Below are 23676 nucleotides of genomic sequence, written 5' to 3'. Positions count from 1 at the left end.
TTGAAGGCAAGATTATGAGTGAATTTTTGAATTTGCATTTTTTTTTCTTGTTCAGTAAGTCTATCTACTGAGTGAGTAGATGGAAATCCAGAACTTTATTTTTTATTAATTTGGCTCCTTTTCCTTCCTTGATGTTTATTTTATTTGGTAGGATAGGAAACAGTAAGATAATACATTTTAAAGTGTGTGTGTGTGTGTGTGTGTGTGTGTGTCAATAACGTTCTAAAAAAATAGAGCTTTTTTTTTCATGGATTCTTGTGTTAAAAAATAAAAACACAAGAATGAGGGTGTTCGAGCAAAAACAAAATGGTATAGCTTGTCATTTAAAAAGTTTAAGTCAAAATGATTTTTGATTTTTTTTTAAAATTGTTTTTAGAAAAGCTTTTTTTTCTTTTTTTTTATCACCCAGAATCCTCTCGGTGTCAAAGTCACACATTTGCGCTGTGTGTGTGTGTTTGTGGAGCATCAGTTACCCATTTTCGAGGAGATGACCAAAAATATCTTTTAACCAAGTTGTGACAACATTTCCTCCGCCGTGCATTCCCTCAAACCCTCGCCCTCCTCCGCGCGCCTATTGGCCCTGCTTCTTCTCCACGCTTCTTCCTCCGCCCCACGATTGGACGATCCCTCCGCCCGTCTGCTTGACTGACATCCCCGCAGCCACAGTCTCCTCCCAGCGGCAGCAGACGCTATTTGAGTGGTGGACCAGAGGATAGTTGTACATAGAGCCGGTTTAGCGTCGTCAATGGGAAGCACGCGAGACGGTGGCAAAGCGAGTTACGGTCTACAGTGAAATCCGCGGCTGCTACCATGCTCTCCAGGTGTCTCTCGTGTCTGTGGATTACATTTTGCCTTCATTTATGCTGTTATGTAGACAGCGGGGAAGCACAGAATGCGAAGGAAGGTAAGTTCCTAAAGTTTGGACTGCTCCATCCCGTCGCATTTGGAAGACATTCTCCAGAATAAATGGAGAGGTGTCCAAACCCAGCGCCAAGCTCCTGTGCGCTCTGCGATATTCTGGTTATATACAATTTACTTAAAAGGTGGATGTTTTGGTGTATCCTCACCGCGGTAACTCAGGGCTGGTGTGCCCGGACTGACAGCGCTGCTCCCGGGCTGTGTGCGAGCGACCTCTCGGCGTTTTTACGCACGGCAGTTAAAGGCGACAGAACGCGGATTAGACTCAGGAGCTGTTTTTTTTATTTTTTATTGAACTCCGCTGCCAATCCACTATCCGCGGAACTAACCAGCTCGGTAAAGAATAACAATGTGTCACGACAAACTAGGTAATGTCAGCGGATCGATCGTCCCAGCAGGCGGGCTCGCCTCGCTGGAAGTGAGGGAGCCGTGTATGTGGACGCAGTTTCGGAGGTTATTTCCTCCGATAAGTGGCCTCAGCGGCTCCAACAGTCCTGTCTGCTGCTGTTTCTTTGATGGAAAATCCGACAGATCGATGCGGATCTGTAATCCGCAGCAGACGCTCAAGTTGGCAACAGCCAAATTAAAGGAGAATTTAAAAAAAGTCCCAGTGGCTGAAAAAAATAACACTTTTAATTAAGGAGATTGTGAATTAATTAAAGACATGATGCGATGCGTAAAACAGACACATATGTGGATTTTTCTCGCCACCTAAACTACAGTGTAATAACGGAGCGCTGTCCGGGTGTCAGAGCTTCTGAGAAATGTAAAATCCTCGGGTTTGATATGTGGGGTTTTGCAGACCTCCATATCTCTCGGACATAACCTGAGCATATTTTATATTTCACGTTGGCGCGTCTCCCCCACCTCCCTCCCTCTCATACCAAACGAGCTGTCTAATATTAAATAGGCCTACACTATTGAAACCACTTCATTTTTATGAAAGCCGCCGCGGTGCCGCTTTGCGCTCATCCCGCACACCTCCAGGACATAAAGCACGCAGCTTTGACCAAATCCTCCTCCTCAGATTAAATCTGCTAACAAGCCGCTTGTTAGCTTGGATTGGCTGTTGGGCCGTTTTTTTTTAAGCTGTAAATATGTCTTTAGTTTCAGCGCACGTTTGGTACAGTAATACGTGCGCGCGTGCGGATGAAAAGCAGCCGCAGCGTTGACCTTAACCGAACAACTTCCATTTCAAAGACGAGTTTTCATCAACTCAGCTGTAAAATAAAGCCACATGTTTTTGTACACATGTCTGAATGAATGAATCTAATGCGTAATGATCCCTTGATTCCCTCTCTGTGCGCACTGTCAGTGTCTTCACTGCTCTCCCTGAAAGTTCCCCGCAGGCACCAGGACCTGTCTGCTGCAGTGTGTATATTCTTATTGAATGTTTTTCTGCTTTAGCTGCTGCTGCTAGAAAAATTAGGTCACGGGTGTATGCGCTATAGATATCAATGTGTGGCCTATCAGAAATACCCTGCTGCCTGCACCCGGTGAGATTTAACCACCTGCCTCTCGGTTTCCTGTCACTAGTGATTCTGCTGGACTCCAAGGCACAGCAGACAGAACTGGAGTGGATCTCCTATCCTCCCAATGGGGTAAGTCTGCACAATCTCTGCATCGCCCTGCACGCCACCTTATTCTAAATATGTTGCAGCCTTCTCTGCTGTGTGACAGGAATAACTTCATTTAAAGGAGGAGGAATAAAACATACACAAGGACACCACCGGCTTCCATGCTGCCCCGCTCATGATCGGAATAAAGATGGTTGGAAGTTGTTTTTTTTAATGCTGCCAGACTCCCCAAGCTTTTGACATTCAGAGCACAAAGGCCTTAAAGCAAACCTCTTCCAACTTGCTGCTCTGATTAAAAAAGAAAAAAAATAAGCAGGCAAACTTTTTAAATAAATAATGTGAGCAGGAGCAGATAAACTGAGCACGCTCCGTCTTTTAAAGATTTGTGATAAAAATGCCTCCGCTAATCTGCCTTCACTCACGCACCATATTTCATACACCTTTTGTCGTTTTCACTGCGGCGTAATCACCTCGGCTTTTATTACCAATCATTACGTTTCTGTGCGATGGCTCCGAGGTGTAAATCCAACGTGCTGCCGCTCTCTAATGGATGCACTCTGTACCAACCTCCTTCTTTCAGTGGGAAGAGATCAGCGGCCTGGACGAGAACTACACACCCATTCGCACGTACCAGGTGTGCCAAGTCATGGAGCCCAATCAGAATAACTGGCTTCGGACTAACTGGATAGAGAAGGGCAATGCCCAGAGAATTTTTGTGGAACTGAAGTTCACGCTGAGGGATTGTAACAGCCTACCCGGAGTGGTGGGCACGTGCAAGGAGACGTTCAACTTGTATTACCAGGAAACGGATTCAGAGATGGGCAGGAGCTTACGGGAGAACCAGTATGTGAAAATTGACACGATAGCGGCGGATGAAAGCTTCACTCAGGGCGACCTGGGCGAGAGGAAGATGAAGCTGAATACTGAAGTGCGTATAATCGGCCCGCTGTCCAGGCGGGGCTTCTACCTGGCCTTCCAGGACGTCGGGGCGTGCATCGCGCTGGTCTCTGTCAAAGTCTATTACAAAAAGTGCTGGTCTATCATCGAGAACCTGGCCACCTTCCCAGACACGGTGACGGGATCGGAGTTCTCCTCGCTGGTGGAGGTCGAGGGCATGTGCGTGAGCGACGCAGAGGAGGAGGCCGACAACTCCCCCAAGATGCACTGCAGCGCCGAAGGGGAGTGGCTGGTGCCCATTGGGAAATGTATATGCAGAGCTGGATTCCATCAGAAAGGAGACGCCTGTGAACGTGAGTCCCTTTTTTATTTTCTCCTTTTTTTTTTTCTTCATAATTCTGTCTGATACGATCAGGGGTGCCGCACGTTAGAAGTCATTCCCAGAGACTCAGAAATCAATCGGGGCATCCTCCAATAAACATGACAAAAAGTGTGCCAGAGAAAGGAAAAGAAGGTAATAAATGGGGGACGATTTGTGATTTGATTATGCAAAGTGGGTGAAGGATAATTTAGGCATCTCTGGCTTGAGTTCTGTTGGCAAATGGGCTTAAAGCAGCCGATCTGACGGCAGTAAAAAAGGATAAAGTATTGAGGCCAAACATCCCCAGAGTAATAATTGGATTCCGCGTTAATTGATTACAAGGCTCTTAATTTACAGCCGTGATTGTGTTGACACTGGGATTAAATAATAACTCGAGTTTAGCTCCTCAGCTTGATTTCACTTCTCGTTCAGGCTGGCGGGGAGCCAACACAATCAGCAGCAGAAGACTCGGGTTTTAGAGGAAGTCCGGGCCGTCTTTCAGTATCTCTCTCTCTCTCTCTCTCTCTCTCTCCCCCTGGCCGAGTGACCCTGACGGGGAGGGAAAACAAATAGCTGCCGCGCTGTGGCATTTAGGCCTCAGGATATTTATGAAGGAGCCCTAACAGGAAGGGCAAACACACCCTCGCTGTGGCACTTTCTTCTCTCTCTCTCTCTCCTTTTTTAATGCCGGATCGTGCCGCTACACTTAACAATAACCTGCTTTCTGTCACTGCCACCATCAGAGGATTACTTTCAGTGGCTGCCTGACTTGAAAGATAAAAATCAGTATGGATTAAAAGGGTTTGACTCAGGTCACAGAACTTAAGTGGCCTGGCCCGTCAGCCAAACCTTTTTTTTCTTCTTCTTCTCGGGGTAACCTCATTGTAAGAAGCTTATGAGGAGCAGCAGCCGGTAAAAACTAAAAAGAATGTATCTAAAGAGGAGTGAGCGTCGCTGGCAGACGAGCCGTCCTCCATCAGAGAGCCCACAGAGGGAGCTGTGTTAATGAAGTCATTTAGAGCAGCTCACTTCTGCTACATGTCGAACATTAGCGGGCGATCGCTCCCTCTTATTGTCTTTGTGCTTTTAATATGCAGAGATGTGAGATTCCAGTTGTGCCCCGTGGTGAAAAGGAAACTCTCCGTTTATTTCCACTGGGAGAGCGGAGCAACACGTCAACACGCCTCCTTTTTTCTTATTATGTGCCACACTGTTGCATCCCTCTATTAATTACTTCAGGTGTTGTCACAAAAAAAAAAAAAAGCCCATCCAGTCAGCAGCAGAGCAACGCGACCCTCAGGTTGTTTGAAGCCCGAGGAAGAAGAAGAAGAAGAAGAAGGAGCAGCCCTCTTTAATGTGTATGTGGATCAAACTCCAGCCCTGACACGGCACCTTTATGAGCTTTATCTCCACCGAGCCATGAGAAGCCTTTGTATTAAGGGGTAGTTAATCTAAATAAAAAGAGAATCACGGTGCACCATCAGCACTTCTTCCAGCAGCTCCTCTGACATTAAATTGTCCATTCAGTAGTTTCCCCCCTCAGCACAATCTAAAAGCTATTCAAAGTATTTCTATCAGCTGAACAGCAGAGCAATGAGTCCAAGCGGCTGTGACCGGTATAAATGTGAAGCTCTGGCATTTGGACCTCAGAGGATCCCGTGTTGGTGGAAAAGGAGGTCTTTCTAAAGGGGTCTGGTGGCGACGCTGCAACTCAAGAAGAACGGCTTCTTTACTGTTCAAACAAAACCGCAGATGACCTTGTGGCGCCCTGTTTCTCTAAGTCATTCCCCGCTGTCGTCCATTTCCTACTCCATCCACTTTACTGTCAAAGAGATAATAATAATAGTTATTCAATAAGCTCCGTGTCCGAAGAGAAGCGTGCTCTTGTGGAGTTTGTCCACAGTCTCACCACGTAAGAGCGGCGTTCGGACGCTAACAGAAACCCGTTAGCTGACGTCGTGTTGATTGGTTGGTGGTCGGCTTGTAGCCACTCCATTGTTAAGACGTTGTTCCCATTTTTATGAATTCATTTCCTGATGAAGTTGTAGAACCAAAACGTCGCCATTAAATGTTTGTCTGTTAGACAGTGAGCGTGAGTTTACCTTTCGGTTTCTTTTTTTTTAATTTAATCTTTTTTTTAAATTTCATTCTTTAGAGAAAGAAATGAAAGGGAGCAGAAAAAAGATCAACTTATAATGTCTGCCCCTTGTCAGCATGACATAAATAATAACAATTCCAACGAGCTGCGCTTACAACACAACTTTGCAGAACAAGTACAAAATCAAAAATATTTTTTTCTGCTGAATAGCGGCATCATATTTTTCTATTAATAGCGCGTTTACACATTTGGGTTTGGGAAATTTCCCGTAAGTCCTGCAAACATGTGGGCACACAAACATGTTGATCTGTAACCAGTGAAGGACTTATACTATAATCTGCATGAGTCTAAATATGTAAATAAAATCAGATCTATGAAGAAAACAGTTAATTATGAACTGATACTATTTTTTTTTTTTTATGAATGATAAAGTACAATAAAAACACTGATTTTGATAGTCGACACCTTGCAAAAATCGGATTTTTTTTTAAGTAAAAAATAAAGCGGTGCCGTTGCTGTTGGAACCGGTTTTATGACTCCTCCTGTGTTGAAATAGAAAAACAGTTCATCGGCGGGACTCGCCGTCCCACATTCTGACATCGGAAAGTTGTGGAGGCAGAAGGGTCACAGGCCGTTGAGTGATCAGACATACTGCTCCTTAACACAAGTCTTCACTGGCCTATTTTAGCATGTGCAGCGTGCTACAGTTACAACATGGCCGCCGAGTAAAACACGCAGCCGGAGGGCGGGTGCAGGTGGAGCGAGTGAGCCGAGCTGTCAGTCATGTCATTTGAGGAGCCCCCTCTGTGGATGTGAAGGCCTCCTCCCAAATGTGTTGTGATCCACTCATTCATCACCGTCAGCAAAGAGGGACCCCTTGTCTCTCACCCCTACACCCCCCCCCCCCCCCTCCCTCCTCCCCCGTCTCTCTTTAACTCTTTGTGTGGCAATCTGTGGCAGTAAATGTCACTCTTCTTCTCCGCCCGCTGCGTTCACTGCTCTCAGTGTAATGGGTGTTGAAAAAGGCCAGTTGAAGTGTCCCCGCAGCCTGCGCGGGGCCTTCATTTTAGCGAGCAGTGCGTGTTGTGAAAATAGCGCCCATTCATCCGCTGGTCTTGTTCGGCGCTGGCTGCTGGCTGCAGCGGAGCCACGGAGTCGTTTGGACAGAGAGAGGGCCCTTGTGGGAGGACACTGCCGTCTTTGTTTGACTCAATCCAGGGAATGTATGTTGTCCCATTTTGACACATCACATCATTGTGGCACTAAGTAACCAAGTCTGAGAAATGATTAACTGTTGACCCTCGCCCAGAGACGGGACGAGGCGCCCCGATCTGCTGGATAAAAACCGTCCCTATCTGGCTGCTATCGCTGCTTGCTAACAAGAGAATTAATGAGAGGATACGGCATCCTGTAGACGCCCGCTCCATCCATCTCCTCTGTCAGGGAGTTGGACAGAAGTTAGTTGGAGACTGATTGATGATTGAACTCCCCGGGGGAAACATTCAGGCCCCGACAGCTAACGTGTATGGAAGCCACCAGGCGGCCCAGGCAGCCCGGCCTGCAGGGAAAGCTGCACTTAGCATTTCAAATGAAGCCAGCAGTCAGGAGGTCCTCATTCGTCGTGATGCTCCTGTGATTGATAAGGTGTGAATCTAATGCACCAAATGGCTGTCTCTACCACCGCTGCAGAGCTTAATTATGCAAATGACAGGTGTGTGCCGAATCCACAGGAGACCCAAATGGACCTAAATCACTCAAGATTGAAATAAATTGCTGATGGATGGGAGCGCGTCCTGTCAGTCGGCTTCCTGTGACTGGTAGCATTCTTCCACAGCTCGGGGCTTTTCCTGTTTGTTGTGTTGGCCTGGCAGGTCGCTGCACACTCACAGATGTTCAGGATGGTTCCATCAATACATATAAAGGTGTTATTCAGACAACACGACGAGGCATTAGATAGATGATGGAGTGGATCAGCTTTTACTAACGGACATTTCGGAGAATGAAAACCAAGCAACGTAACAATTTCTATCTTTACTGAATTATTCAACTTTTTCCCGTTGTTGCTAAAAATGTTGTGTACAAAAAAACACAAATGCAGTAACCGAGAAAATAAAAGTAACAAAATGCAGACGTCTAATAATTTGCACCGAATGTACCGTGACGCTCTAAAACACCAGTCTGTTAACTTTAGAGGAAACAAACAACCTGTTCGTCTATCGAGCTATTAAACAAAGCTCCAGGCTTCCCACACACACTCTTTTGTTATCTATATTTATGTGACCTTAACACTTACATAATGTATGACTGTGGCTTCACGCTGCTCGAGAAGAAAAGGTTATTCTCCCCTGAACTAAATAATGTAAATCATCTTTAACTGTGACTCAAAAAATGAGTTCAGAACTGGCAAAAATAATGTTCCCTTTTTTTTCTGTGTACGTAGGTTGAGTACGCTCTTAAAGTGTAGAAATGTAAAAATGTGACATGGACAGGCCCGGTCGTCATGAGCAGCACTGAGAATATTATCTAAATGATCTGTTGTGATTTTATTTCATTTTAAAGTTTACTCGTTGATGTATTCTGAGCGGATTGTCCCTTTAAATAGCTCTGGAAATAGCTCCTCTGCTCCGTGTTTGCTGTAAGTAGGTGGATAAAACAAATAGTATTTTTATAGTATGTTTTTGCAGACAAAAGAACAATAGTTGTTCAGATAACCAAAAAAAAATGAAAAAAGAAAGAAAAAAGAAAAAGGAAAGCCAAGAGAGAGATTAGATTTCAGTGGAAGCTGTCGTCACGAACAAAAGATATGGCTGTATGTTTCTGCAGCGCTCCCCTCTAATTCCCTCTCATTTGTAGGGACTGAAGCGCTGTCATGTCCTCAGTGGATAAAAAAAAGGCAGAATGTTGAACATTTGGCAAGCTGTAATAAAGTCTTTTTTTATTTTTTCCTCCACATGCAGTGCCCCCTCTTAAATATACCCGTCTAAATGAGACGTAAGAGTAAGAGCGAGGAGGAGGAGGAGGAAGTAGTTTCCTGGGATACACTGGCTCGAGCTGGTGCAGCAGCTCTTTCTGTGGGATCCGGCCGCCCTGTCAACACGTCACATTAAATACAAATGGCTTTTTTTACAGACTCAAACACCGTGGGGGGGGGAGGGGGGGGCTCATTCACAAGAGTAAATATTTGTTTCAACGTTACATTCGTATGAACTGCTGCACCAGCTCTCGCACCCAAACTGAAGTGACTACAAATTAAAAAAAAGAAGAAGAAGAAGAAAAAAAAGGTCCTTTGTGGCTTCTTTTCTGCCCCAGATTCAGAGGTAACACAGTGACGGGAAGACGGCTGTAAAAGTCAAAGACAAAACAAGTCAAAGTGCTTCACACAAGACATCAGAAGAGGTTTCTTGTTCTTCTGTAAAAACTCTTATTTTAGCCTTTGTTTACGAACGGTTAGTTTCATCCATTTATTAAACTTAGCACCAAAAAGAGGCTCATATATAAAAACACTTTTTCGAGTCTTTAGAGATGAGAGTCTTAGAACAATAGAGGGAACGTTGAAGTGGAATATATTAAAATGGTCTGTTCTGGGGCTTTAGTACAGTGGAGTCAGGACTCAGAGAGAGCGAGTTAGAGAGGCGTACTAACTGCTAGACGTCCGTCTCCTGGAGAACAATACAAAATGAAACGCTAAATACAAAGTCAACCTCCGCACGCTGCACGGACACGAGGCTGCCACTGTCTGCTCTCTAATAGGTTGGTGTCTCACCTCTGCTGATAAGCTTCACACATACATGAATATCGAGCAGCTGATGGAAAGGCTCCGTCCGCTCCGGTACTGAAAGCTCGCAAACACTTTTTGGACCATTGAACACAAACTTCACAGGCAATATTTTACAATGATGAGTAACCATAGATAATTTAACTCTTCACTCTCCAGCATCAGTCTTGTTTTGGATCCATTTCTGCTTCACACCCAGGCGCTCTGGTTTCATCTGATTAATTTCCAGACTAACTGAGACAACCGTCTCTTCTCAGTTTAAAATGTTACGTTTATCTCCCACTTTTTTAAATGGTGAAGTAACTTTACTTGAAGCTCACAAAGTCAGGCTCATGATAAAAATCCACAACATACATTCTCATTCAGATCCTTTGAATTTATAATCTGATGCGTCAAAAAAACAGTTTTCATTAAGGTTTCCTGACCTGCTGATGTCCCGATGGTGAAAACGTCCTGTGTCATTCAGGACTCACAATGTCAACCTGTAACTTCCACAGTGCATGTCCACCTTTCAATGCTGCTTAATGAAACACCATATAAGGGCATCTTCCTGCCTATACTGGTTATAGACGTGACCTATAAACAGAGTGTTTTTCATTCATTCCTTGTTTGACCTTAAAGCTGAGTTATTGACCAGCGATACTGATATTTATCAGCAGAGTACATTGATTGCATTTCAGGAAATTAGCTTATTGTTTGTAGGTTTTGCTTAAGTTAAGACTCTGAGGAGAAAAATGTGAATCAAAGAAAGGAACTGCTATTTCAAGTCAGCAAGAAAAAAAAAAACACACGGAGTGATGACATACCAGTATCCAAGACTTGGAATTTGACCTGCCAGTCCAATTTTGAGACTCTGCGTTGCGTCCCATGAATAGACCGAATGGGAGTAAACAGTCTCATTCTCACGCAAACAAAGACATACTGAGGAGTGTGTCCTTTAAAGAGGGAGACCTCCACGACTCTGTGTCAGATAGCGTTATTTCCAAGGTGATACCAGGGTCCGCTTTTGGCCGCGCACGAGGTCAGTGAATATTAACTTCATTTACACATGGCTGCAGAGGAGCGCAGCGCCACAATGGAGGCCGGCCTGTTGTGTTTAGTAACATGAGCGACCCGGCTGACAGGACACTGTCAAGACAGAAGATGGATGATCGCAGCAGTTGACCCCTGATCGCCAGCAGAGTCACCTCTCCGGCCCCCTCTCGCTGCATGACAAAAGAGCCCTCCCTGCGGTGCAGCGGCCCTCATCTCCACTTGCACTAACAGGTTCAGACATCTCCATCGATCCCCCACTTCCATGCCGTTTGCAACTTGAAGCTTTTGCCCTTTTTAGTTATCCAAACTGTGGCACAGATGTCTTTTTTGTAATTGCTTGCCTGCTGACTGCGTGAGAGGGATGTGATCAGACAGGCGAACGCCACGTCTCCAGACAATGTCTCTTGCGTTCTCTGTTGTGTCCCTGTGGCGGGAGGGTGAAAGTGATACGTGACCGAGCTCGGGGTCTCGGGGCCCTGTTGAAGCTGCTCCTCCGGGAGGCTTCGAACCCCTGCCTCTGCTCCTCAATCTTTCTCTAAGAGGAGAATCAATAACTGATTACATAACTTTGCGCTTTTGTTCCCAACAGAACAGAGGAAGCAAAGGCTACTGTTCGGATGGTATGTCGGAGGAAATTCAGCTGTAGCTTTTTCGAAGATTTTTTAAAAAACTTTCTGACACATTATTTGAGGCAGTTTTTCTGAGTATATCGTCTGTAAACTGGACAAAAAAGTGAACAAAGCAGTTTTATGTTTAAGTCAGGGTTTTTCTGGTGCTCTTTAGTGAACAGGACATCAAGAGGGGCTGAGAGCTGAGCTGCCACAACAGCATGAGCTGACTTTTTAGGCTTTGTTCTTAAATCTCTAGGTTTCTATCGGGAGCTGTGTGATCCTCAGCAGCTGCCCTCTCTTTAAAAACAAATGGAGCAAATGATGAAACAGTTAAAAAAAACCCAGAATAAAGTAGTTTCACGCTAAAAGTCTCAGATGGGCTTCAGGGGCTGAGAGCTGAGCTGACACTTAAAGGCTTGGAGTTCTTCAGTATTTATGGTTTCTGTGAGTTTTCACCTGCAGATGAATTATCTTCAGACGTCTCCTCTTTAAAATAAAAAAAACAATTATTGAACCAGTGTATCGTTAAAAAAAAACAAACAAAGTGCTTCAGAGGCTGCGAGCTGAGCTGCACTTCACTTCAGCTCGGCTTGAGTCTCTCACGGCCTTCGCATGACGGGTGACCTAATGTGTGACCAAAATCACTAAGATGCGTATAAACAACAACGATCGGAAATTGGATGATTATAGGAAGCAAAACCTACAAAAAGTTGAAGTGTTAGCCAAGTTTGAGTTGTAGTAACTTTTTTTTGGTGTCTTGTTCGTTTGTGCAAGCTGATAAATGTTGAGATCTGTCAAATCAAGAGAGAAGCTTCAGTTTGAAGGTGATTTCATCACACAGCACTAGCATGTATCCGAGCTTTGAACAACCAGAGTGGGAGAACAAACAGCTCAGTGAGTTGTATTATGCTAATTCCAATGATCAAAATCATGTGATTGTTTTCCAGACGTCTTTAAAAAGTCAGAAAATTGCAAAAAATGCCGAATACAAGTCCCCAAAAGCAGCATGCAGTTGAAAGACCGGATGCTTTTAGAGTATAGCTTAGATCTGCACAGTCACTCATGGCCATCTGAACGCTGGTCTGTTTGTGTCAGGGGAGGCTGCTTCGACATTGTTCCTGTTCCCTATGTTCTGCCAGGGGACTGTTTGGTGGGGGGGTGGACTGAGACAGACGGGGGCTGGGCTGGGCTGGGTCAGGAGGGTTGGCAGGCATTGGCACAATTCAGAGATAATGCTGTGCTGCTGACTGGGGACATTTTCAGTGCGGATTTTGCTCGGGCCGCAGGGGGCTTTGGGTCGCTCAGACCTTTGGACCCTGTGCTTTCATCCCCAGAATGCAGAGTCCTCCCCTCGTCTGCAGCCTCTTTCAGCAGCAGCTCCCCATTCAGAGCTGACCACTTCAACCATTAAAGGTAGCCGCCTGGCTGGCCTTAAGGGCCTTCTCTCCTGTTTCCATGTGAGTTAAATGAACTAAACAAAAGGCGATTAGGTAGGGACATTTTCCATGTCACTGAGAATCCATTTCAAAAAGCTCACTCCCCATGATAGCTTAAGGAAGCAGGGACCTCTGAGGAGGACTGTGTGCACGCTCCACATCCAGCTCCGGCTCAGGCAGAGTGAGAGGCTGTAAATTCACTCATGTAATGGATTCAATCTTAAAATGTCCTTCATTTTAACCCTCCAAGTCGACGCAGTTAATCAGCGAGAGAGCTGAAAAAGAAGCAGGTGTTCCAGTTTGTTGTGTGAGATTTGTTTCTCCGTTTCTCTGTCAGCAGTGACTCCACTGACGCTGTCGTCTTCAGTAAGATTATAGTGCTCCTCTGTGCTTCTTTGAATAATACTACATATTGATGAAACAGACATGCTGAATTATAACTCATATATTTGACGTTAACCTTAAAGAGGGTTTTCAAACTTTATACAGCATCCATAAACAAAAACAGCTCTTTTACAGCTTTGGATCTTTTGGCTCGATCGCTGAGCTTTGGTGTATTTTTTATTATTAAAGAGACAGCAGCTGAAATGAACCGTTTCAGGCAGAGACACCAGCATCAGATGAAGGGGGTTTTTGAGCTTCAGATCATGGAAAGCTGCTTCATAGGTCTCACAGACTGACTCCATGAGAGGTGAACATAAGGAGCATCTCTCTCTTCCTTTAATGCTGGCAGACATAAAGAACAACAATCGCAGTGTCAGTGACAAAACCAAGGACATCAAGGATAAAGACTGCAGGTACCCATAAGTCTATTTAGACCCTTAAATATGAGGGTAAAAAAAAAACAACGGAATGCACCTTTAACTTGATAAGTATTCATTAGTTTGCTGTTTTTTCCCAAACTGCTGCACTCTAAGGTTGCACTTTGAGGCCTGGCTGCAGCCTCACTTTCAGCTCGGCAGTGAGGATGTTAGCTTTAAATTTTTCATATATCTTAATCAGTGTCTGGCTTTGATCTTTGCTGTGAACAACCGAGCAGGCGCTTCCTTTGGGTTTTCACTGCGCTCAGAGGGCAAAGCCGCGTGCCCTCCAACACAGTGTAAGGGAATGCTAATCTTCTCTTTGTTTCTCGTGGAAAGCTACTTATCTCCCGCTAAGCACAGGTACCTCGGATGAATGGCTGGGTTGTCTGCATGTGTGGAGTTCAGCAGCAGCCAGACTGAGCCCTTCGGAGTAAGTGAGGGGTGAAGGGAGGATCCGGCACAGTTTGACATCGGCTTCTTTAACTGTGTTAAACTTTTGTATCAGTAGCTTATTTTAAACTGACTTCTTGCAGCGATGTCCTCGAGTCCCTCCGTCTTTCAAAGCCCACGGGACGAGTGGCGCCTTCCAAATGAACTTGTTTGAAAGGGAATGACATTGAAACTCTACCTCTGTCCCATGAAGAGATTTTCTGCGGCTCTTTTCCTTTTCTTTGTGCGATGTGCCGCTGTTTCCCGGAGCTGGTTTGGCGCCTCGCCTCTCATAGGTGGTAGATTAACATGTCTGCAGGCAAAAACAAAAAACAAACCCCTCGCTGCTGAGCATCTCTTTCTTTATTGATGGAAAAAAAACAAAAAAACGATTTAGAGCGCTGCAACGGTCTTTTCGGGGAGCGAAATCGAAAAACACCTGCTGCCGACTTTCTTGCTCCTGTGATCAGATAAGGAAGCACGTTTAAACCCAAACAAAAGACGACGCCACGAGAAGTCTTTGCATAATTTTACAATAGGCGATGCAAAGTGGAGAACCAAACGTTGGCATTCTCTGCAGGGAGCTTCAGACATAACTCCCATCTGTCTTCAAGGTTCTCTTCATTTCTGTCAAAGCATCACCTGTGAGATCAATCGAGCCGTCCTTTAGCTCGTCAAGTAGAGGAACCACGCTCGGCTCCGACTTTTTTTTTTTTTCCCCCAGCCTGTGTTGCTCTTGGAATAACTCACAAGATGTACTGCCTCGTATATTGCAGAGGAAAACACCACAGGCTTGAGTCCATAAAAGAGATGCAGCCACAGTTCAGTATGCATAAAATGGCGGTAAACAGAGGCTGATGAATGTCCACACCGAGGCCGACTATTTATTGAGGCAAAGAACATAAGTCACATCTAATCAGAGCAGCACACACAGAGGCTGCGGGCTACATTAATGCATAAGAAATAAGCTCTGTGTGAGCTATTGACATCCTTCTCGACAGTCGTAACGCACGGTCATGGTCCTAATCGTGTGCCCTGAAAGTAAAAACTGAAACGCATAAAGCAGGAGTTAAAAAAAATAAATAAAAAAAAAAGCATTTCATGGTTGTCTGAGCATCCAGCTCGACACGGGGCATTTCTGAAACAGCTGACAGGGAATGTTTAAGGCGGTATGAACTGCGAGTTGCAGCGTGAACGAAACAATCAGATGCATTTGAGGGAGAAATTTCCATTGTTTTTTTTTTGTTGTTGTTTTTTTTAAAGGTAGAACCGGTTTAGCACGATTTGACGTGTGTCCATACAGCGGCACAAGGTGTCCAATCGTTTGTAAGTGCCAAATCCTCGGCCACATTATACGATCTTTAAACAGCGTCGTTATAAATCAGGTCCATGGCTGCTTTTTAGCGTGGGTAGACTCACCTGCCAAGGAGAGCGAGCGTGCATCATCTCCACCCACTCTTCTCTGGGTATTGTGTCTGATTATTCCAATGCCTGGTCACAGGTTATATACACGTGAAAACCTGATGATGTTTGTCTTTATTGGATGGGACGAATAAAGAGAGATAGGAGATCTTACAGGGAGAGGGGGGGGACACATCCTCTGCACATCAGGTGCTGATACTTGTTGTTGTGGGTGTTCTTTCAAACATCACCCGTGGACACACAGTTAACCCAGAGCGTCTGGGGGCCCTCGTTCCTGGGGGGGGCCCCTTCTCTGCATGGTTGGTAATCCAGCCTCCCATTGGAGGCAGTTTGGCCTCTTTGTGTGTTATGACAAAAAAAAAAAAACATTTGTAGAAAAACATGAGAGATAAAATATTCTGAAGTCAAGGTTCAGCACACAGCTTTTGTCTGTAGCTTTGGACCACTTGCCACGGGGCCTCTTCAGGAAATTAGTCGGAGGGAAAAACATGTTTGTGTAGCAAAGCGAGGTTCTCTGTAATCTCTGTGTGTAATCTGAATACAGAAAAGGATGATTTCTGGGGTTATCCGCGGCCGATCAGAGGCTGGCTTGTATGTGAGCGTCGGATGTGAGGTGCGTGCAGACAAAGGCAGAGACACACTCGTGTAAACCACAGGGACAGGCTCCCCATTGTAGCAGGCCTGTGTTTACAGCTGATATTTATAAAGACATTTTCCTATCAGAAAGGCCGGACCGTGGCTGGTGTTTTACAGAAAGCTATGGTGTTTTTTTTTAAATAAGAAAAATAAACTGTTTCCTTTATCGCGCTTGACCTGTTCCACCTGGCATTCATCAGCGGCAGGGCCTGCATGTTGGTCCTGTCGGCTGCTCTCCTCCCTCTGCCTCTTTATCACTCTAATGGGGTGCTATCTCCAGGCTGCTCTCTCCGGGTCTCCACAGCCACGCTCGGCTCCGCTCAGCACGCATTCTTTCCACATCTATCCTGACACGCGGGCGGATTTAACACATAATCAGGCTGGACGGGAGGGCAGTCAGAGAAAGGGGGGGGGGACTGGGGAAGCGGCCCTGACAGGACTCATCATGCTACGACCATGGAGACAGAAAGGCCCGCTAGTCATTCTCACTCCAGCTCTGCTAGTTTGCAAAAACCCCCCCAAAAAACAGGGATCTCTCAACATATTGAGACAGATGGGGAGAATCTACGGCCCTCCGTGCCGTTAGGATTGTAACCTAGATTAAAATTGTGGATTGTAAACAAGAACGGACACCTGAGTCCAACTCTTACTCACCTCAGAGCTTCTTCTGCCCCTGAGGATCACACAGCTCAAAGTCGACGACCACACGCTGGCGTTAACGCACGTCGTGCAGACGAGGGTTGTGCGAGTGTGAAACGTAAAGATGCCGAGATGATAAATGATGTGAGTTTAATCCTGCTAATGTTAGCTTCTCGACCAGGCTGTATCCTCATCCTCTGATTGCCCCCCCCGTGATGATCCCAACTCTCCTCTCTTCCCACTCTCCTTTCCCTGTAATAATCTGAATCTTTTTGTCCAGCTCTCTGCCTGTTATCACGTTACTTCTTCATGAAGTGAAGACGGTATGTGATTGGACCTGTGACGGCAACATTTGTTTTCTACACGTCGTGTTTTACATGGTCAAAGGTTAAACTAGCAGTGATGTACTTCGGGGATATATATATATATATCTAACTCCTCACACCTAAAATACCCACGACGCATTTGTCAGGCAAATATAACCACTGTCCTCTTCATTTTCCTCAGTTGTAGTCTTCGCTGCTTGTTCTTCGGTTTTGTGGCTCGGCACAGATTTTAATTCTCGAGGCCGTCGATGTATTTTGGCACTTTCCTAAGCAGCCCCAGCAACTGCACAGAGACCCAGAAAAGTACACAGAAAACTTAAAGGGCAAACTTGGAATCCGATCTGTCAGCAAAGGCACAAGATTAACTGAGAGAAGAAAAAAAAAAAAAAACATCAAGTGCCACGGCGTCACCCCCAGACAGGGGAAATAATTATTTTCTATTTTGGCCGGGGAAGGGATATGTCAGGCTGTGGCGTAAGGAGTCATCGCCGCTCTCCCACCCTCCCCTCTCTGTCGCTCACCCCGAGTGTCATGACACTGCCAAAGCGTGTGAGAAACTGGATGTAATCCAAGAATGTTAAGAAGCTCAGCTCGGAGGAAAAAAGAAATAAACGCAGATCTTAGAAAAATACAGAAATCCACTTCCCCCTCTTTTTTTTTTTTTTTTTTGTTGTATATGTGTGTGTCTGCATAAGATAAGGACACTTTGTTTGATTCTGTGGGACAGTGTGAGAGTTTGATTATCTCAATCCCAGCACTCTGAGGACGGCTCCTTTCTCAGGCTCCTCGTCTTCTTTCTGTAAAAAAAAAAAAATGCTGACTGCTGCTGCCCCCCCCCCCCCCCCCCCCCCTCACACGTCACTGAATGAAAGAGCTTGACCACTGGAAGGGGAAATTACAGATGCTGGCTCTGTGTGCTGCTGAGGAGCGAGCTGGAATGTAAGACTTGTATTTTTCTTCTCTCTCTCTGCCTAACCTCAGCCCGCTTCTCAGAGGACTGACTAATTTCTCAGTGTTGTAAATAAGCCCGCTGTTGTTGTGCGTCGCAGAGTTTTTTTTAACGGGTCCGTCTCCACAAACGGAAGCCATTAGTCCGTGTTTTTCTCTGCCAAAAGGAGGCTTACAAACACTGTCCTTTCACTCAAGGACACTTTTCATCCTTACAAAAGTAATTACACGTGGAGCTGTTAGTTCTCTCATGGAGGCAGACGGAGAAGAGTCTCGACTTTTGTGCGGTGCGTTAACCGTTTGAAAATGTGTTTTTGAAACACATTTTTGTTTTCGGTTCACCACAAGAGAAACACTCTTCATCCTTTTACCAGCTGAGCTGAACTTCCCATCGCACCATTTTGATATGTTTATTTGCCAGGTAGTTTCAAATGTGCGAAAACTCACACTCGACATTGGGCTGTAACAATCTGCCTGCAGGAGTTTGCACGATCCTCTTCGACTTCATTGAAGTAAAAACACAAACACAGCTGGAGCGGTGATTCTATCCACCATGTGACGCAAAAATGAGAGAATAAAATAAATATAATAAAAAAGAATAGAAAAAATTAGAACGTTTGAATTTGACTGAGTGTGACAGAATCAGAATATCAACGAGAAAAGGGTGAAAACATAATGCAGCATGTCGATGGGAATTAAACATCCTGATCACATCCTGCTGCATTCTCAGCTCATTAAGATGTCAAAAGTCAGAAAAAAAAACACGAGGAGGAAGTCTGAGCGAGTGTTCGTCTGTTTGCGTTCACACATGCAGCTTACCCCCAAAACTTTGCAGAGCTATCGACGTGACCGAACACAGGGTTAAACGTGTCGACGTGTTCGTGTGCCAGTTGCTCGTTGTGTCACTTAAGAAAGCTACTTAGTAAACAGACTTGTGTAGATATTTCCTCTCAGAAGGAAAGTGTCGCTGCAGGGACGCTCTCTCTCTCTCACTATCATCCCGTCTCGCTGTCTGCGACTAAGAGAGCGTCTCTCCAGCAGCTGCTGCCAGGAACGGAAACTCACAAGCGTCAAGTCAGTGTGCACTCTGCTGCTGCTGCTGCTGCTGCTGGGACAGGAATGCCGAGCCTGGACGCCTGTGTTTGTATTTGTCACTCAATGAGCTTCCAGTGTGGGGTAGAGCTGCAGAAACACTTACTTGCTTGTGTGATGTAGGCATTCGCTTTTTTTCCTTCTTTTTTTTTTTTTGAGGCCTCATTTGCCGCCTTGTTGCTTCTGTAAACATTTCCGGGTGCCAAACCCAGCGGACGCACCGACAAACACGAAGGCCGAGTCTGGAAAAACACAAAGAAATACCATGAAAGAGGCCTCGGCGTCGGTCATGTGACTGAGACCTGTGCATGCTGGGAGTTAACAACCCCTAGGAGAGCATGAACTGTACTGTGTCCCTTGGACATCTTTGTGTTTGAATTCACTCTTACACACATATGCATACATTACCCAGCTGCCTTTGAGTGAAAGGCTCGACCTGTCACAGTACAGACGGTCAGTAAATAGTGCAGATAAGCTGATAACAGACAAGGTGCAGCTTTGTAGACATGACTTGTAGAGTTAAAAAGGGCAAACGAGGGCAGCGTGATAATCAGTCAGGCTGTGAACACAAAGGATTCTTAAAGGTAAAGTCAGTAGAAGTGTTCTTTGCCATGTACATTTACTGCCTGAACCTACAATGCAAGCTAGCTCATGGAAACGCTCATTATTTAGCAAGCTAGCAAAAGCTAACTGCTGGTGTTTGGCACCTGCCTTTCCAGCAGAAAGCTTGGCCACCTCCAGGTTCACCCTCGTGTTGGAACGAGCTTCATCTGCTTGGCGTTTTCACCTCACCACGTTGATATTTTTCTCTTCTTTACCGCTACGTCTGCTTCCACAGTGTTAGCCAGCAGGCTAAACGCTGAGTTGTGTCAACGACTAAAGTCACCAGCACACATGTACGGAGGCCGAGAGGTGGTGGAGCAGATTTACTTCAGTATAAGTTTATACTTTATGTTTTTAGTAAAAGCCACTGACGCCCTCTGTGATGTTGGGTGTTGGTTGGAGTCTGTCAGCGAGGTAACTTGATGTGTAATGCTGCGTTTCATACTTTCAGAGGTCTAGAGCAGAAGTGGATTTAAACTTACACATAAACTATCTTATTATTTCAACACAGGCAGATTTACAGCAGTGTGGTTTGAGGGGAAAGAGAGTTGAAATTGGATCAGTGTCGAGTTTTATGAACTGGTCCTGTTTGTTAAAAAAAAAAAAAAAAAAAAAAGTCATCCAACGGAGACAAAAACTGTAAAAGCTGAGTGAAGCTGCAGTAAATTACAGTTTTCCAGAAGACTTGTGTTTATTTTCCGCTGCAGGCTCTCTCGCTCTCGTCCTAATCTGGGCTCTGGATCCTGTTGTCTGCTGGAGTGCTGGTCTCGATGGGAGATAGCCTCGGTCCCTGCCGGGCTCGCTCCCCCTCAGCACACCGGCCAGCCAGCAGACGAGATCTCACAAACCCCAAGGCAAACAGACACGCTGGCTTATCAGAATGTTTAAACAGCGCAGCGTGGTGGGAGAAAGTGCGGCCTTAGACGGGATCTAGGCGATCTTTAACATGCTGGAGAAAGCCCTTCAGTGTCATTATCAACATCTGGGGGGGGGGATGTTTACACTTTGTATCAGATACTGCGACTAGAGATGGTTTCCTTGTCTGCCTCCCAAGTGTTATCGCTCATCAGAGCTCTATAGAAGGTAAAAAAAAAAGCGCAGAATGATGAGTGAGCACTAGTACACTCTGTACGTGTGTGTGTGTGTGTGTTTCGCTGGTCAGCATTCATGACCTACAGCTTGCATCCTCCTCATGGCTCTGTTTTCAATTACCGACTTGAAAAGGTAAAGAAAGATTAGAGATAAAATCACGTCTTTTTTCCTCTTTGAGTCTTGTTTCATGAAGCTGTGGCAGAGCGATAAATGGAGACTGACAGGGCTTTCATGTCGCTGAAATGGGGATACCCCGAGCCCCGGTCTCTCTCTTCAGGCTGCGCTCTGGAAGTGTTAAAATAAGAAAACTCAGATGCCTCGATCCTTCTTATCCCGTACCTGTGACAGGAGGAGGTGGCGGCCAATTTATTCCCCCCGCAAAACGGATATAAAGAAGAAGCAGAGCTGAGATGTGAAATGGCAGGTCTGAGAATCATTGCTCATTTCCACCCAGTGGCTCATGCAAGATGCATTCTGGGTGTAATTTCATAGTTTGAATGCAGAGATATTCACAGAAGTATCGATTTCTCTCAGATTGTTTGGCACGTCATGTGCCTTAGATTTCGTTTTCCCAACAGGCTCAGACTTGTTTTGCACAAAGATGTTCACCAAGGATTTGTCGTCTTTGAAACCACATTAAACAGAGCCAGTATTTTTACTCTTTACTGGTATTTAAACATTAAATGGGAATTTTAGTGTCCTCATTTTTGCATGTTTGGGTCTCACTGAATAACAGACAATGTACACAAGGTGAAGATTTTTCAATGATACTTATGCTCTCAGCCTCGTGTTGTGGCCTTGACTACAACACTAATACACTGTGCTGAGCAAGTGTTGTTAAATCGGATAAAGTGAGCAACACAAACCAAACACAGGATTCTGCCATTGTTGTTGTCGTCGCCCATCGACTCGTGTGTGGCTATCGACTTGGACTGTTCATTTGCATGTGTTTTCCAGTATTTCCAGTGTCCATGTCGAAGAACACCGGATCATTTCCAAACATTTGCACTCTGGAACTGGTTTCTAAAACATTTGTTTCAGTCATCCAAAACGCAGACGTCACGTAAACAAAGAGCCAAAACACAACAAGACCGCGCTTTCGCCCGTTTGCATCTGAAGACGTTTTCCTGTTAACCCCCTAAAATAGGTAAAACAAGATCCCGGGTTTCAAAAGTGCCCAGCCTCTTCTTTGTTTCTGAATGCCTGTGATTCCCGGTCAGTTGGTGGATGAGTCATTATATTTTGTTTGTTGTTTCCATTTAGTCCTCGTCACCACTTGCTAAAGGCTCTCTTGAGTCCTGAGGATCTTTGGGGAGGTTTGTGTTTGAGTTATCGGAGTTTCCGTGTGCATTTCTTTGACGACTTTCTCTGCACACAGGCAGCGCAGACTCCGTCCTGATTACACATATCAGTCTGAGTTTGTTTGTTTACTGTCCTGGTCAAAGGTACGATGTTGAAACGATCCGAGTCCTTGTGCTCTCTTATCTCTCTGCTGAGGAATGTTTCCTCTCAGAGATAGGACCAGTTATAAACAAGCCGGACCTCTTTGCTGACCCGGCGATCCATCCAAACAAAAAATAGCGTAGTTATTTTCCTTTCAAAGTGAGCGGCTGTGCTTCATCCCTGGGCTGATGTTTCCACATGATGCTGTTTCCTGGCTCGGGCTGCCGTGATGAAGCCTGAGGCGGCATGTTCATTCAGACAGCGGCTGCTTGAATTAGTGAACTCAGGTATTTGTTCTGTCATGTCTCACTCATGATGGGAACTCAGGTGTGAAGTGAGGACTCTTTCAGGCTGTGTTTGCACAGGACTAATATCACCTGGAGACATTCAGTGATTTGTAATGACGGCTGAGATCATCAGTGAATGTCTGCCTGTGTGAACCCGGCTTAGCTGGCTTTACTAAATAAAAAAAAAAACCCTGTGAGAACTTGAGCAGTGTGTGCACTTTCTGGTGAAAGAGGCTTTATTTTGATTTTTTTTTTTGATACCATCATGGCCGTGTTTACATCTGAGGGGACCCTGGGTCATTGACACATTTCAATCCAGCATCACTGCTAGTCAGCAAGTAGTTTGAACAATAATCAGGTGTTGTTGGAAAACCAATGAGGAGAGAGTCTTCTCTGCAGCTACCCAGTTTCCCCTGAAAACTGAACTCATTAGTGCTGCTGCGACAAGGTGTTGCTTGCATATTTTTTATGAACCTTTAAGAAATGAACAATGCGAGAGCCGTCAACAGTTTGCAAAAGAGAAAAAAATTGTGACTTCTGTCTTTCATCCTGAAGTAGTGTTTCTTAGCAGATGGTGAAAATGCGCGGGGGATGGGGCAGTGGTTGTTGTTTGCAGACTACTTTTTTATACTAAGAGTCGTTTTTGTAAGTTGTAGTTGGGGCACAACTTACATGAGGTATATAACTTCAAGGTTGTTCAGATTTTGAGGATACTGAATGTCAATTTGAGATTACTCAGAGAAATGACATGACTGAAGCTAAATTTACTAACCGGACATTTGTTCTCAGTGAACATGCTACCACAACTCTCTCTTCCAATCAGGGATCACACAATAAACCAAAAAAATGGATCTGCTCCAACAGCTATGATAAATCTGCTCCTGGCCCTGGCTCTCTGTCTCTGTTCTGTTTTTGTGCCTTGACATCATTCTCTCTTTCTTTACAGCGTGCGGCCGTGGTTTCTACAAGTCTTCCTCCCAGGACCTTCAGTGCTCTCGTTGTCCGGCGCACAGCTTCAACGACCGCGAGGGCTCGTGGCGCTGTGACTGCGAGGACGGCTACTACCGAGCACTCTCTGACCCTCCGTCTGTGGCTTGCACAAGTAAGTGTGCCCCGCCGTTGCTAAGTAAACACAGAACGGATCGCTTTCCAGGATCTGAATTTAAACAGCCGCTCATGCGAGGGGGAAAAAAAGCCACTTGTGACCTGTTGAGCCAGTCAGCAGTGGGCTCAGGAAAGCCCCAGATG

The 23676-nt window shown here is 45.3% G+C and overlaps 1 protein-coding gene across 4 annotated transcripts in view; it reads left to right on the top strand.

Moving 5' to 3' along the window:
• Positions 1–712: 712 nt before the first annotated feature.
• epha7 (eph receptor A7) overlaps positions 713–23676 on the top strand; it is a 93128-nt gene continuing 70164 nt past the window's right edge. For all 4 annotated transcript variants that reach the window (XM_079352858.1, XM_079352857.1, XM_079352856.1 and 1 more), the window contains exons 1-4: positions 713–904; positions 2455–2519; positions 3076–3745; positions 23375–23530. In XM_079352858.1, coding sequence (XP_079208984.1) covers positions 811–904; positions 2455–2519; positions 3076–3745; positions 23375–23530 — 985 coding nt within the window. In that variant the 5' untranslated portion in view covers positions 713–810. The remainder of the gene's footprint in view (positions 905–2454; positions 2520–3075; positions 3746–23374; positions 23531–23676) is intronic.

This window comes from Symphodus melops (genome assembly GCF_947650265.1).
Source record: "Symphodus melops genome assembly, chromosome: 1".
NCBI lineage: Eukaryota > Metazoa > Chordata > Actinopteri > Labriformes > Labridae > Symphodus > Symphodus melops.
This window is presented reverse-complemented; position numbering and strand designations above follow the sequence as displayed.